The 16,240-nt window shown below is 33.4% G+C and overlaps 1 protein-coding gene across 6 annotated transcripts in view; it reads right to left on the bottom strand.

Moving 5' to 3' along the window:
- LOC126923587 (metabotropic glutamate receptor 7-like) overlaps positions 1 to 16,240 on the bottom strand; it is a 43,688-nt gene that overhangs the window by 5,920 nt on the left and 21,528 nt on the right. For 4 of the 6 annotated variants that reach the window (XR_007713227.1, XM_050737192.1, XM_050737191.1 and 1 more), the window contains 12 exons: positions 14,455 to 14,638; positions 8,623 to 8,838; positions 5,834 to 5,965; positions 4,146 to 4,325; positions 3,298 to 3,467; positions 2,842 to 2,996; positions 1,971 to 2,219; positions 1,512 to 1,667; positions 1,166 to 1,292; positions 890 to 1,001; positions 526 to 749; positions 71 to 351 (listed from right to left, as the gene is read on the bottom strand). Coding sequence is in view for 5 of the 6 variants with exons in the window: in XM_050737192.1 (XP_050593149.1) it covers positions 71 to 351; positions 526 to 749; positions 890 to 1,001; positions 1,166 to 1,292; positions 1,512 to 1,667; positions 1,971 to 2,219; positions 2,842 to 2,996; positions 3,298 to 3,467; positions 4,146 to 4,325; positions 5,834 to 5,965; positions 8,623 to 8,838; positions 14,455 to 14,604 (2,152 nt within the window). In the remaining variant the exon portion in view is untranslated. Of the gene's footprint in view, positions 1 to 70; positions 352 to 525; positions 750 to 889; positions 1,002 to 1,165; positions 1,293 to 1,511; positions 1,668 to 1,970; positions 2,220 to 2,841; positions 2,997 to 3,297; positions 3,468 to 4,145; positions 4,326 to 5,833; positions 5,966 to 8,622; positions 8,839 to 8,929; positions 9,645 to 9,807; positions 10,301 to 14,454; positions 14,639 to 15,036; positions 15,369 to 15,443; positions 15,632 to 16,240 lie in introns of those variants that run through there. The other 2 variants (XM_050737193.1, XM_050737194.1) reach the window with 2 other exon arrangements.

Genomic DNA, 16,240 nt, shown 5'->3' with positions numbered 1-16,240 from the left:
TGATGGAAAAGTCAAATTTCGATATTTTATCAAAATATCTAGGAATATCCTTTGAAAATTGTAAACTCACCGATAGCGATTACAACTTGGCTCTTCGGAGAAGTATAAGAAGGTCTCTTTATGCTCTTAGTTCCTTGATTGAATATGCGTGATATACGATTCGTTTTAGTTAGTATCGCGCTATAACAGATGCTTAAACACAAGCCAAGACCGATTCTCAGATATGTGCAATTCCATGTAGTTGGCTTGCTTAATATCACGAAACTCATGCCGTAACACGATAGAATCCCTACTAGCAACACATAACATAACTCGCGTCCAGAAGCCATAATTACTGGAGTACGATTGAAACTGGAATGTAATTAGTCAATTAGTATTAATAAAATAGAATAAGAGCAAGATTCTTATTCCGAGGTAACAATTTTGGGAGAATATATTTTATAACATTTAAATTCTTGAAATTATTAGTCGCGTACTTTTTACGTTAAAAACTGGGACAATTTGTAGGCTAGACTGTGAACATACCGAATGAAAACTATAGTAGTAAACAAAGTACTAAGTATGCCAATGGATGCAAATATTAATGGCACCAATGCCCACGGACTAGTCCATGGAATGACTTCTGCTGTTAGTTTGATGCAACTTGTTACTGTTTCATCCGGAGCATATCCTGGACCACAGCTGCGACAAGTGTCATTAAAAACGTAAGCGTCTTCGCGACATGCCACGCAACTCCAACAACAGGCTTCCTGGAAATATCGTTACGTTACAAAATATTATTTATAAGAATACAAAGTTGAATAACCTTTATACACGAAAATTAAGCTATAGTTACTTTGTAAACCAGATAGAAGGATATTAAATTGAATTATTTACTCGTATTATTCACCTGAAAATTGCGTACATGACCCAGCGGGCAATTATCGCTGCATAAACTTCGAGGGATGTGCATTTCTCCGGGTCCTGTTGCCCACTTTGTCATGTTAATATCAAGGTCCAACCTGAGAATAAGAATTGCAAAATTTCATGCGTTTATTATCGAGATTTGTATGAAATATCCTTCAAAATTTCGTTAAGATAGATTAGCGATATTTGGACGAGCAGCTGCATAGCTAATTTAATAAACTCGGATCAAAAATGTCTATAATTGTAATGCTTTACTTACTCCTCTTTCCATGTACCGATAAGAACATAATCAAAACGCCCATCTTCTTTTCTTTGATACTGATATATATTATAAAATCCATACGCATCACCATCGGATTTGAACTTAATTTCAGTACCTTGACGACCTGAATGTTATTTAAAGAAAGTGCAAATTAATTGTATGTACAGGTCTATCCGCAGAAAATAATGCTTGGTAATGACACGAATTAAGGTGAAAGAATGACAAATAAATTTATTTATAAGATATCTGCAGATGTAAATTATCCAATTTCAAATTGTAAGTAGAATTAAAGAAAAACACTACAATCGAAGATTCTACGGAGGACCATAAAGACGACACTTACCGATAAAACTAACATTTCGAATGTGTTGAAGAAGTTGTTGACCGTCTGGGGCTGGACGAAGATCTTCGCACAAATAATGGTTAGTTCCAGCATTATTTATACATTCTTCGTTTATTAAATTATGAACACCGTGTGCCATTGCGTAAACTGCGTCAACTAAAATCAATCAAGCGTAGTGTTTTTGGTTTTTTGGAGGGAAAAAGGTGTAGATTTTGCAAGCGTTAGCTGCAGTTTATTCTCAAGAAGAGAGATAAACAAATGTTAACAGATTACAAAAAAGTTATTTTATTTCCTATGTCCTTTTATTATTTAGATTATTCTTTTACGTATACTTTCCCTGTGGATACTTTCGTAATTAAATGGAATTGTTAAAAGATGAAATTTAATTTCTACGTTCTCCTTCAGACTTGCTTAAATAATTTCATAAAGTCATATATAAATAACAGAGATATCTCTCACCGACAAACGGCACCAATCCTTCTTGCTCATAATCAATTAATTTCTCGTTACCAGTACAGGGTGTCATGCCAGCAGACAAATTTGCATTGAAGCTGCATTTGTGATGCTGAGACCAAAATTCTCGAAACCAAATATTTCGACAATTTACTATTTTTCCAGGCAATTTCTTATGCGGCACATTACTTTCACTCTGACCATCGCACTCATTATCCACTCTTGGTCGAAGGCTTAAATAATAGTCATCAAAATCTAAAAATAATAGTTATTTTAAAGCATTGAATGTATCTACGATATCTTTAAAACAGAGACTCTATTTGCTATATTACACAATTTATTAAAATGTTAGCGTTAGATTTAATATTGAGATTTACTGAGAGAAAAACTGAGGTTTCCATCGCACATGTCTAACAAAGCAAACAGGATCTTATATAAATAATTAATATCTTTGATTAAGATATTTTTCCTTGATCCTACTCATTAACCTAATTGATTTTGATCGCAGAAGTCTCGCTTTGCAATTAGCCAATTGAAGATACTTGTACTATCTCCCAAAGATACCTCACGAATCCTTTTTCTCCTATCTTTTTATCTTATCCAGAAACTTCAATTTTGCTCAGAGCATGGAGAATTTCAAACAGGCTGAAGTTTCTTTCTAATTGGATAACTATCAATCATTTTTGAGCCTCGTTTTCTCGCGTTTTACTCAGACGAATCTTTACTTTTTCAAAGTATTATATAGAAAACCCCATTCTTGAATGAAGTTTGTAACAATTTAAACAACACAATCGTCCAGAAGGGCGAATGGAACAAAAATGTTGAGATTCTTAAATTTGTCACTCGAAACTCGACGAAGTATTTGTAATCAATTTACCTTGAAGGGATGTTCTATAAGGCAAAATTGTGATTGCACCCTCCGCCGCGAATTCTTGATCTCTCACTGGATATACTTTAGCACCCCACGAATCGCTACCTATCCACATGAAATGGCCTGTACGATTAGCTCTAACAGTTGCCTGTAGAAGTTTCCTGCGAATAATAAGCAATTTCTTTTTGAACGAGAAACAGCAAATAATTCTTATCAATTAACATAGAGAAAACCGATAGACAATTGAAATGTTTGTTACATGACGATACATTTTATATAGTTATTCTATACATATGTTACACACTTAGCAGCGTCGAATTAACCCTTGACATCTTTAATGAAAGATATGGTTGATATTGGACCAGGTAATATCGTTGAAAGAAATGATTAATGACTTGCTTGGAAATGACGTGCAAAAACGGTTGAGTGGAGTAAGGAGAACAAGAAGCAGTCGATTTTTACCTTATGTTATCTTCATCGACGAATAAAACGACACCCCTGGCATTGTGTTTTGAACCGAGTCTTTCGACAATTTTATCGAAATCCTCGGCTTTCGCATTTCTCAAAATCTTCTCGCTGACTGCTACGCAGATACTATACTCCGTCGACAGTGAGGTGAAACTGGCAATACCCTGTACAGAATGGACGAGTAACAGTTAATCGAGGTGGTCGATTAGACGTTGGAATAATATGAAAAATGTTTTTACGAAGGGATTTTTTATTATTAGTCAGAAATGTTGTTAAAGTAGTTAGATTTATGGCACGAACTTTTGACAAGTCTATTGTTGAGAATGCATTAATTAAAACTTTTATAATCGACCATAAGAGCTAGAGATATTATATTGTGAGCGAGGAAAGTCAAAAAGTTCAAATTGATAGGATGAGGATTTAAGATGCGTTCAAAGAGATTGATAAGCTTCTTTAAATTTAGATCTATTAGTCTGTCACGTTATAGACAATGGATGATATCCTGGGAAAATTAAAGTAAAATTTGTACGATATTGTGTTGCTTTGTGAAAAATACGTAAAGATCAATAGTGTCATGGAAAATAGGCGTTCAATTTCCATAAATATCCACAGTCTACCGATTAACGTAAAAAGTTGTATTCCTTATATAAAACGCGGATTATTAAAATATTAATCTGACGAGAAGCATAAACGATTACAAATGTACGATATATCATTACGGTGCTTTTTATAACGGATCATTCCAAGTCATTATCCTGGAGGAAATAGAAGCGAAGATGAGTATAATTAGAGAAAAAAATGGAATTGTTGATACGCATGAAGAATGTACAAGTATTAATTACCTTCTCTCCGTAATCACCTTCAACTGCAACCGTAGATACGTATTTCCAACCGAGTTGATGAATGATTTCCACCATGGCTTGAGCTTGAAAATTATCTGGCGGCACTACCCTACTAAAATATTCGAAGCGACTTTTATCCGACAATTCTGTGCTCGTTGATGCGTAGCTTATCTGTGGTATCTGAAACCGGTATAATAATCATCTCTCTTTCCATGTTTCAACAAATTTTTTACGATATTAACGAACCAGTGTTACTACGTTTTGTAATAGAGGTATTTAAAGCATTAATAAAAATTCATTTCTTTTAACATGGAACACGCGAATAATCGAAATACACGAAAAGTTTGATATTCTACGTAAATGAAATGAAATGTACAATTTTAGAAGGACACAGAGAATATATATTATCCTTTTCTCGAAGTTTGAACAGAAGAACTTTGAACAGATTTCAACGTTGATAAGAAATGGTAGAAAGTTCGAAACGAGTAGTTTCTAATTTTTTCCACTGAATTGCTTCAAGAGCTATTAATTAACTTACTGGGTTCGCGTCAGTACCCGAAATAGAAGAACAAGAAACAAAACCGCGAACAACGCGCTGGATTTAAACGATCTAGCCTGACAAACGACGTTTAATTGAATTAACGCTCGGCAAATTACGCTACAAAACTCAACGTGTTTGATACTTTTTGTATAGCTGCGCGTTCTGTTTGCGATTTTTTAATGAAAACGAATGAAGAAAATTCAAGATCGCAACATCGTTACGCTATTTGTACAGAACATTTTTAACTGTTTATACCCTGACAGTGTTTCATAGTATTGCTCAGATTAAAATATTGCCAGAAACGAAATACTCTTGGCCCTCGACTAAGATTTATACGTATCATTTCTTTTAAGATCCCCGAGGTGCTATAAAGCTCAGTGGTATCAGCACTCAGAGACACCATATTTAATTACAGGAAGAGGAAGTACACTGGCGGAGTGGTTTTTGTTTCTGCGAATTCATTTCGTTCGTTTTTCATTCGGCAACTTGTATTCTTGCGCTCTTGATTAATCACTCTTATAATTGTTTTTCACAAGATAACGATGATTTCGTACGTTCCATCTTTTCACACACATCCGCCCTTTACAGTTATTTCGCCGATAATTTCAATATCACGGGATAAATCAAAGCGCGCGATATATTCGGCATAAGAAACATCGAAAAATGATCGAACAGTTTGCAAACTGAGGATCCGTCCTTAAGATTCTGAAATTTCCATTGGAAACATTTTTTCACGCAGCTTTGAAGTTGGAATCTTTTGATATGTATGATTTTATATGATGTAAATGCGTTGAAAACCGTGCAGGTGGAAGAAGCATGCGAAGTATGTGGGCGGATGGGTTGAACGGTATTAAAACGAATGGAAAAATGCAAAACGGATTTCACTGATTTATTCGAACGTTTCTCTGTAAGCTTATATATGTGGTTGGATATCTGACTATAGTCTTGCACGTAATCGTTTAGCTTCGATCAGTCGAGGGAACAGGTATCGAAAGACGATAAATGATTTTGAACGTTTGAACGTTACATATTTCTGGATGAAAAGTCGTAACGTGAAACGATGTCCGCTATTTTAACATATCTTTCCTACGCTGATAGTAAACATACGAACTTTTCACTTCAATGAGAATGATCTTTAACTACTGACCTTGAATAATCGCAGAATATTGGCTACCATAATGGAGACTACGCTAAACGAAGCTCCTATAACACCCGTGACAGGTTTATGGGGCACATACATCGGTGGTTTGTCATTTTCACATTTGTATTCCGATATATCCTGAAAACGAATAAAAGAGAAATCACGCGTGTTTGTATTGTGTCTATTCTACTTGTCGATCAGATTTGCTTATATCGATGCTTTGAATTAAAAACTGATATCGCATATATGCATATGTCCATGTATATATTGTATAAATGGAAATCATTTAACGAACAGATTGTACCGAGTAGTTTATCGTTAATAAACTGTTATGGTATATCAGAATCGGCAGCCTATTGCACTTTGTACAAAAGAACTTCATCGGTTAATATGAATATTGATTTTGTATGCATAAAAATATCCATTTGAGTTTTTGTTAAATCAAGTTGACCATTTTGCGTCTTTTATTTCCACTAATTTTTCTTTTACAATTTTATATTCATTCTGTTTGTTCTATTGAAAAATATTGTGGAAATATACTACAACCATCTATTTTGCTTAACTAAGTCACTAAAATAAAAGCATAATTTTCAAACAAGGTTTCGCTTCATAGTTGGATACATTTTTCAAAATAGATATAGAGATATTTTCAGAAAAACACGTACAAAATGTTCGCGGCGTGATTGAAAAACCAGTGATGTTTCATGCACAAACAAATCGCAAATACGTGTATGAAATAAAATTTTATCATACCTAGTTTTATACGAGGAGCTGAATGTTGGAAGTATATTAAATATATATACGTGCGATTCGCTAGAAGGCATGTATCGTTGCGTTTGTAAATGTAAATTTAATGAAATTCTCATTTTAATTTTTAATTTTCATAAAGTCTAATTACTAATCGTTGTTGCAACCGGAGCAGAAAATATGACGCCCAAGTAATTTAGAGCTTATTTCTAAGGTAGAGATACAGAGCTATGAAACATTCAATTGATCGACTATGCTTATTGATTCGTTTACTAGTTTCTTTATCGACAATTTCTATTTAACATAAAATTATTATCTCGTGTTCTAAATAATAATCGATCTTTTATTAATAGCTCTAAATCTCCGGACGAAATTTATGTAAAACGAGGGATAGGTAATTGGAGCTCAGTTTTTCGTTGAAGAGTTGTTGGTTACGAGTCTGGTCAATGCTAGACTTATGCTACTTATACGTAGTAGCAGCGTCCGTCATGCTTGAAACGGACGGGAGATGACAGAGTATCGATTCTAAATTTTCTACTTCGCGTCAGATACCAAAGAAATAGTGGTCTCTGCAAAGGTTATATCTGCATCAGTGGCATCGCCGCATCTAGGTATATAACGCCAAAGCAGGGAGTAGCAGATGCTCTTCCGAATCATTTCCACTTCACTAAGAATACTAAATGACACCGCGTAAAATGTTCTCCATCATTTTCGATGTTGTTTTGCAGAGTAAATTAAAGAAAGATGTAGTCTTCTTCAAAGCTTCGTTGTAACTTAAGCATTTTCCGATATGTAAATCACTCGTACTATACATGCACATCTCTGTTGAACAGTTTTGCAATAGTCATCGTATTAGTTTAAAAATAAGAAAATGTAAATAAAAGTTGAGAAAAATACGATTCAGAAATATGATTCAGTTTGAATCTTCGTACGACAGAAAATTAATTAATGTATGTTATGTATTAATAATAGTGACTTATTACGAATTGTTGGATATGTAAGAGCAGTCGTAATTATATGAAATAATTCTTTGAGAAAAATTAATAGCCTGTAATATGTGTTTTCTTCCTACTACGTTATCATCAACCGATAGTCGATAACTTATTAAAATTCGTTAGAAGAGGTAATTTATTTAAGTAATTTTCAATCAAGTCTATCGATTAATTCTATTGGAAATGAATATTATTTTTAAATACGTAATATCCTATAAAATTTACTATACATAGAGCTTCAAGTGTTAAACGGACTGAAATTGATAAATCTGGTCTATTAATTTCTGGTGTTAGATGGGTAAAGATTAATCTACTGCCTTGAGGGTATACTTAAACTTGATAAGGTAATCTAAGAAGATACCTAATTTTGTATTATTTAAACATATATTTTACATACACTTATATTATTTTAAATATTTATCGATATTTATGATTTTATTTTTTCTATCTTTTATACCCTAGCTTAGCTTTATGGATAAATTGGTTGCATCTATTTGGAGTTTAACTTTTTATTAAAAAACAAAAAAAAAAAACGTACAGATAAAACACAAATATGTAATTTATTATCATTCATATCATTTCAATTGGATATTTTTTAAAACATTTACTTACAAGTGAAAAGACTTCCTATCGTAAATCCTACAGAAGAATACTCGAGGTACTGCATCGTACAGAATTCAGATCCATCTGACATAATCATGGTTTCAACAAGTAGAAAATATGAATGAAAATGGTGAATTCACATATTCTGAAGACAAATCTGGCGATAAAGTCGCGCATAAAATGATTTCTCAAAAGGGAATATGCAATCGTGTAGGATGAAGATTTGTAAGGGACATTACAGTTATTTTAACAGAGAGAAGGGTAAAAGGAAGAAGTCTTCGAATAAAACTGTTTCTTACTAGTTTGTTATGTTAAGCGATATCTATCACGCGAAAGACGATGCATGAGTTGTCAAGTTAGTAATGGTATTGCAGTGCTAAAGATTAGATACGTCTCTCTTACAAATGTAAAATTTATGAGCTTAAAGTGTCTTGATACTATACATGTACTTACTTGATTCATATAAGATCTGACGAATTCCATACTCTGATCAAGTGCATATGTATCACTGCTGCAGGAGTCGAGAATAAGCGCGCCTAACGTGGTATTTGGCAATAACTCATCGTTTGAATTTATTTCATCGAGAACGTACAACATAGCCTCCAAACGTTGCATTCCTTTTTCTTCTTTCACTGCACCGCATGGTGATTGACCGATGGAACCTGCCACCTATGAATAAAAATATGATTATGAATAAAATCCATGAATAATATGATAGATTTCCAGTATATACTCGATAATCGTGTTCCCTTACACTTACTTTTTAAAGATAAATATAACAAAAGCTGCTTATTGAATTGTATGCTACCGTATATCAAAAATATACAAGTCATACATCGCTTATGTAAATAGATTTAAAAAATGTACACTCATGTGAAAATATATCATAGAGTTGGAAATAATTCCGTTTATACCTTTGCATTTTTGTGTATGTAAGTAGCGAATTATTAACGAGTTGAAAAATTCTTATGAAATCTTCAAATCTGTTTGCTTTTGCCCCGGTCATCTCGGCATATTTCTTTACTAATTTATTAATTACATGTTTATTTATTTCGGCTGGTTCGTTTGATAATATTCTTTAGTAAATAAGGGTTTATTGATTTTACAGCGCTCGGCAATGTTTTAATCCAAGTGCTATAAATGCTCGAACCAGTTGTGGTCGGGATTTTGTGCTTACAGCGACGATAATTCTTTCTGTCGAAAAATTTCCTTGTAATTTTACGTTTATGCGTGAGATAATTGTTTCGTTAGAAAATAAATGAATCCCAGGGGTTCATTCTTTTTTCTCAGCCGGCCGTTGTACATTTTCTCGTAGTAATGTTTTCATATCTCAGTCCGTGTTGATATTCTATAAATTGTAAATCGTCTGCCGTAATTAACGAAAAGCATCCAGGTATTAGCACAGATCCACTTCGGTGCTTAACGGTTGCACTAATCACGATGATCTAAAAACCTCTGCCCACGTTTTTCATTGGCTAAAAATTTATGAATTTTGTAGAATAAAAGTGACATTTTTGAAAAAATTGTTCTTTCCCGTCGAAAACATTTATGAAAAATTTAAAGATGCAAAAATGTACAAAATGTCCACTTGTGCGGAAAGATATATAGAACTAATTGTTGGATTTGTTTAATTCCTACCGTGTACTCTAAATATCTTTAATCGCTGAATTTGTTTAATCGTCCTTCTCAGAATCACTCGGTTTGCTGTAAATGACTGTCTTTTTAGTGCTCATTGTCAGCCTGGTGATATCCTATCTCTTTTACTCGCATACAAATTTATATCTCTTGGGTAAAAAGACGGAATTCAGGTTTCAATTATGTACAAGAGATTAAACAATTTTTTACCACCTCTTTGCTCTCGTATCATGCGATCCTATCGCACCATAATTCTCCGTGGGCGTGATCTTAGACGGTTTTCTGCAGTTCCATTTCGTTTCAGATGATTTACTATCTTCGGAAAGCTTCCTGCGAAGATATTAAAATCTGACGCGATTTTTCCAAGCGTGTCTTCTTTTATCCGCCTATTAAATATACCTAAGTGATCTTTTATGTAGGCATAACTTCACAAACTTTCCACTCTTTAAATTCACAGTTCCCTTTAAATGCGAAAGTATAGATTCGAGAATCGGCGCTGTAAAATAAAGCAAATGTTCGAGCAATTCTTATTGTATTTATTTTATCGTATGTGCTTCCTCTGGCAAGACGGAAAGTAAGAAAAATAAAGTACTAAAATTACTCGGCAGAAAACTGTCGCCCTTGGTATCATTTATGCAGCAATTGAGTCAACTCGAGTACCTATCTTCTGTATAATACAAGATGTTCCATGTTTTGGAAACTTTACCAGTCTGTAAAGCTTCATTTAGTAGTTATAGTGAAAATACAAAATACAGAAAGAATAATATAAATTTTGGTGACACGTTATCAAGGGAAACCAATCTTTCTTAAAAATTATAAAATTCAATCTATGGTTTCAGGGAAGGAAAACAAGTCAAGAAGAAAGAAAAAAAGAGGAATATATCAAACGAATATGGATACGTGTGGTGAATTGATACAAAGAGATAATTGATTCGTTAAGATGAATTGGAATCAAAATGAACTTCATAAAGTAATAAAATTCATATCTTGAAATGAAATATTAGCAGGTAACGCAGTAACTGCCTGGTACCTTGTACCTTTACCATAACTTTTTAATGAAGCTTCAAACGATCTATATTTATATAACGTTTTTGTCTCAATTATACTTATAGAATATCCTAAGAAAATTTGGCCTCGGAAGCTTAGAACACCACGTATACTCTAACACCTGCGCGTTTCTTCTGTTTCTATTTCGTTCTGCCTTTGATTCTATTCAAGTAAACTACGCAGACATTTTCAGGATACATTCGATCAGGTTGTTATTTTATGGACTAAGGATACGTAAGAACCTGAATCAGAGTACTACGTTGCTAGCTCTGGATATATGGCATGGTTTAAGTCCAACTGTTAACGTGTATGTACATTGTACATCGTAAACAATTAGCTGCATCTAAAAGAGAATGTGCTTGATAAACCCTATAAGCTAGCAAAGTTTCGTTAAACATTGAGCGAGACAGTTGGACAGTTTTCCTCGTTACTTTGGATAACACAAAAGCTGTTGCAACTCGTTAATACTTACAAAGTGGAAGAATTACAGTCACATATTCTCTTCTATTATAATATCGTTGGAATAATTTGTTACTTGATATCAAAGAGAATATAAAATGTACTCCATATTTCGCTAATCTTACAAACGTTTCTTCATAAGTACGATATAAAGTTCGTTATTTATGCGTTCATACAGCGTTAGCAAATTTTTTGGAAATTTTTTTAAGCTGCAAAGCTATCGGAATCTTCGCATAATTGTTAACATTTACAGTATTTCATTAATTATTCCAACAAATGGATTACAAATAGAAAAAGAAATTCTTTCAAACATCACTCTGAACGCATCTAATGTTACGAAGTTTCTCTTTGGGATCTGATGTTTGCTATCTTGCGATAAGTTCCATTTTCTTGCACAAATACGTTTGTCTATCAAGGAAAAACTGACCTTAGAAGATCGAATCGTCTATCTGACCTATTTTTAGTACGCGAAGAAAACTTAAATGCGCGCCTGTCGTGATTTATGTAGTAAGTACGTACATGTTTCTTTCTTTTGATATTGGGTCAGTCCATAAGTTCGTGCGCATTTCTGTACATTTGTGAAAAACACGTGATCCGTAAAAATCGTCTTACGAAGATGGAACTCAAAAGCCGCCGTCAAGATGACAGAGAATTATACGTATAAACATATTGCGGATTGAAGACAAGCTTAACATCACATTTTCAATTATTCTGTTAGATTATAGTAATACGAATTTTGTGAACTAAATTATTAAATGATTAATAAATTGTTAATGTAGCTTTATAAACATTTGCTTCTACTTTATATAGCATACATAAAATAATAATACAAAAATATATATATTCGTCCTTTTTTCATAACAAATACTATACATTAAAGTTACATCTCAGTTACATACAAAATGTATAGTGGTCGACGATGATTCAGCATTTTTGTTTTTTTTTAATATGACAATTTCGTCAAATTAATCTTCTCTATGTATTATTAAAAGACAACAAATTGTAGGCATTGTATGACATTTATCTATGAAAGGAAAGCCCTAAGTTACTAATGCTATAATAATATCTGTCGTATTAGCGTCAAATAAGAATCGTATAAAATGGAACAACCGGTAACATTTCGTGACTCGGTGCATTCACTTAAAGATTAAGTTAGGGAAGAAAAATGCATTTCACGTTCAACTCTCTGGAGCTTCTCTGAAACATGCCAGTTCTACCGATACGTTAGAAGCGAAAAAAGAAACAGAGTCCAATATTTCCGACTACATAAAAGGACCACGTGGAATAAAACGTTTCATCGATCAACATTATATGGCAAAGAGCACATTACCTTGTCTCGTTAATTAATACCTTTTGCCAATTGTAGAGTAATTAAAGTAACTTTTGTTACGTGATATAGTGTGAGAGTGTATTAATGTTAATTAAAATAACGCGATAATTAAAAGAGTACGAAATTTTTATCGAGATATTATTGAATTTTTTAGTCGTTGTGACTTCGTGAAGAATAATCATGCAATATGTGACCCGTCCAAATAAATTTTGGAAGCAATAAAACAGCGAAGCAAATGTTAAATTAGCTTTTGATCGTTATAAAGATCAGATTTTGACATTTACGTTCGTAATGATTTTGGTGGAGAAAAGGAATGTCCTGGCTCTATAGAGTAGCTTGACTCTGTAAAATTTTCGTGAGAAAAACCACCTTGACTTTCGTGTCGCTTGCTAGCGTGAAAGCATCTTCGAAGGAAATCAACTTATGGAGGTGAAAGTAGATACTTGCTCCTTTAAAACGTATCCAGGCGAATTATTGTATGATTTTTCTTCGCCAAGTTCTAGCAGTTCGACAATTTTTCGATCAAAAATACCACGACCCATTACCTTCTACGTCCGATGTCACAATTTTACAGAAATTTATAAGAAACGAATGTTGCGAATTATATAATAATTCATTCATAAAATAATATAAAAGGAAACAGTTGAAAAAGTCGATTGTTTACAACGTAGCATCTACATGAATATCCCTCGCACTTCTTTTCTCCTTCTATTAATATTCAGCGCCATGCATTTTGAGTTTAAAAGATGTTAAAAAATTTGTTTCACGGAATACATATTCATTCTCAATAATATCGTGCGATGTTTCCTGTTCACTGAAACTTTTCAGCATTCGTGTTTCGTTTGATACGACTCTTCTAAAAATTCTCAATTTTCCTCTGCAGAGATAATGCTGATTTTGATATTTAATGATATAATAATGTGTAGTGTAAATGCGGCGAAGCTTTCACGTGTTCTGTGTAGCACTACAATAAGGCAAAATGCGTATTATTTTAGTGTTAATAACACAACAACATATATATAATTAATTTAATGGGACAAAGTAGAATGAATGCAATATGTGAGTATAGTAACAGAATTTACTTGGATATTATTTTATAGGAAAAGGACCTATACATTCAGCATACATACGTAACTGTTTTACACGAAAATTCAGAGAACCGATGTATGTATGATCTATTTTCACATTTATTCTTCTCTCTGTTTTAATGGAATGGAGAATTTTTCAAATGGGATGTTTAAGTATTGAAACTAATAATTTATGTACGTTGATGCAAACGATGAAAATGTACAAGCTATATAGTTCGATATTGGAATATAAAAACAAGGGTGTTTAAATTTCCAATAGAGATAATCCCCTTTGATGGGAGGAAATTTTTATTTCGTAGTAGAAAGTTAGCAGTTCGTGTGTATAATACTTCGACCACTGTGTATTTAAAGTATCGAAAGTATCGTACGCGCGAATGGACAATGCAAATTAAAGTAAAATAGATAAAACGTAAAAATTTATAAGGTTTGTTCATTTTAATGATTCTATTGCTCGAAAGAATTTATTAATACTGCCATCCTATAACTTGCAACTTACAAAAGTTCGCTAATAATACTCTTTATTTCCGAAATATTCGTTTCGGAAGTGAAACTGTTACGTAATTTCTGAAGTTAGTCGAAGTTGGTAAGTGGCTTAATTCCTTTTCGCCGAACTTAGTAATGAAATTTGGTGACACAATGAAGCTTCGAGTACCGTAGAATTTTACATTCATACGTCAATTTCAGACGATTTGTTATCTATAGAAAATACAATAGAATTATACATACTTGTTCGTGCATAGGAAAGATTCCTCCGAGAATTACATCACCATTGATACGTATAAGCTTCGAACCATCCTCGTCGCGTCCCTTTCGAATGTGGCACTCGCTTACTATGATAAAATATAAGATCCATGTTAAAATCTTCCCCACGCTCATCTTGTACGCGACAGCTCCGATTCTTTCCTAGTATCTGCAACATGAAATTGAAAAATTACTTTCCTCCATTGTAAATAATTAATTTCTGCGCAATTTATCACAACACGCTCGCACAAATTTCTTTACTTCATTTTCGTAGATAGACTGCTATTCAAAGGTTTGGTAAAAGGTGAATTTACATTTATAATAAATAAATATTATATATACTATTTGATAAATAGTAAAAAAATAGGAATAGAAGTGAATCATATAAATTCAAATTTGGTAAATAAAATTATTAATAGAATTATTATTCTCTCTGAGACTGTACGAAATCCAAAATTGGCGAAGTGGTCTTTCTGGTCCTTCGAGTTTTATAGGCTACCATGGAATACTCGGTTTAGAAATTAGGATGCGGCACAAGTACAAAATGACTAGATGCTAAGACTATACTCATTCGTTGTAGTATCTTTGTAGAGTCATTCTGGGATAGTAGCTAGTGTATACAATGCAGAATTCGTGGGGTTGTTGTTCCTGCGAGCTATGAGGATGTTTGAAAGCAGTTAGACCCCAGGTGTTCAGGCGTTTAATGGGACCGTTAATTGTTACGACGCGTCTCCAGGTTTATAATACTTTGATCCTCAGGAGTTTAGAATTGCATTTGTTACTAAATTCGCTGTAATACGTGACTTCTACATTTTCACTCTCGTTACAAAATTAATATTGTTTGTCACAGTTATCCGCTCGATGGACTGGTTCCATCGCGTGCAATAAAATGAACGAAACTGAAATAAAAAGAATATTTTGATTAAACTTGTTAAAACTTGACAGAATACGAATATATTATTAAAAATTGGTACTTTGAATATTTCTAGAATCAAGCAGGTAAAGAAAATTGTTCCGGACGGAGACTATCTGTTATTACCATATATAATTACAACAATTTCACGGAAATTGGATTCTCTGTTTTGTTAATGACACGCTATTCGTTTCTATATAATTCGTACACGTACTGGGAAAGGTTCGCAAGATCTGGATATTGGTTAATCTGTGATTGAAAAAAGAAGAGGATTAATTAGAAATTTCAAGTCGAATTAAGAAAAAGATAAATTTATTCGTTTCATTCGGCTATTTTGTTCAGACTCGTTCAGTTCAGTCGCTCGATTAAATTAGTAACATTTACAAGGAACAGCCGATCCCTGCAGAAGACCTGCAAGTTCAACTGCGTTGACGGGAAGCAACGTTCAGCTACTTTCGAAACAGTCAGCTTCTAAAAGTTATGTAAACTCAGTTTTCCCAAGTATTTTGGGATTGCTGCTTCAAGTATAACGTCGCGTTATGAGATGTAGCAAAGTTCAACAGCCTTGTAACCCTAACAAACATTGTATTAAATACCACAAGATTGCACAGTTAGTTGTACAAGAGGACGCATTTACAAAAGACAGTAGCTAAATTGAAGGGGAACGAGATGATCCAAACATATGGTGGGACTAAGAGTTCGCGTGGATAACAAATGATTGAGAACCAAACGAATATTTATGTTGGAGCTCTAGTTATAAGAAGCAAGAGCGATTCAGAGAATGCATAGCGAGACTTAGCGTGCATGGTAACAGATGGCTTCACTGCCATGTACCGTGTCATGCCATGCATAATGCTT

Source organism: Bombus affinis, chromosome 13, assembly GCF_024516045.1.
Source record: "Bombus affinis isolate iyBomAffi1 chromosome 13, iyBomAffi1.2, whole genome shotgun sequence".
Taxonomy (NCBI): domain Eukaryota; kingdom Metazoa; phylum Arthropoda; class Insecta; order Hymenoptera; family Apidae; genus Bombus; species Bombus affinis.
This window is presented reverse-complemented; position numbering and strand designations above follow the sequence as displayed.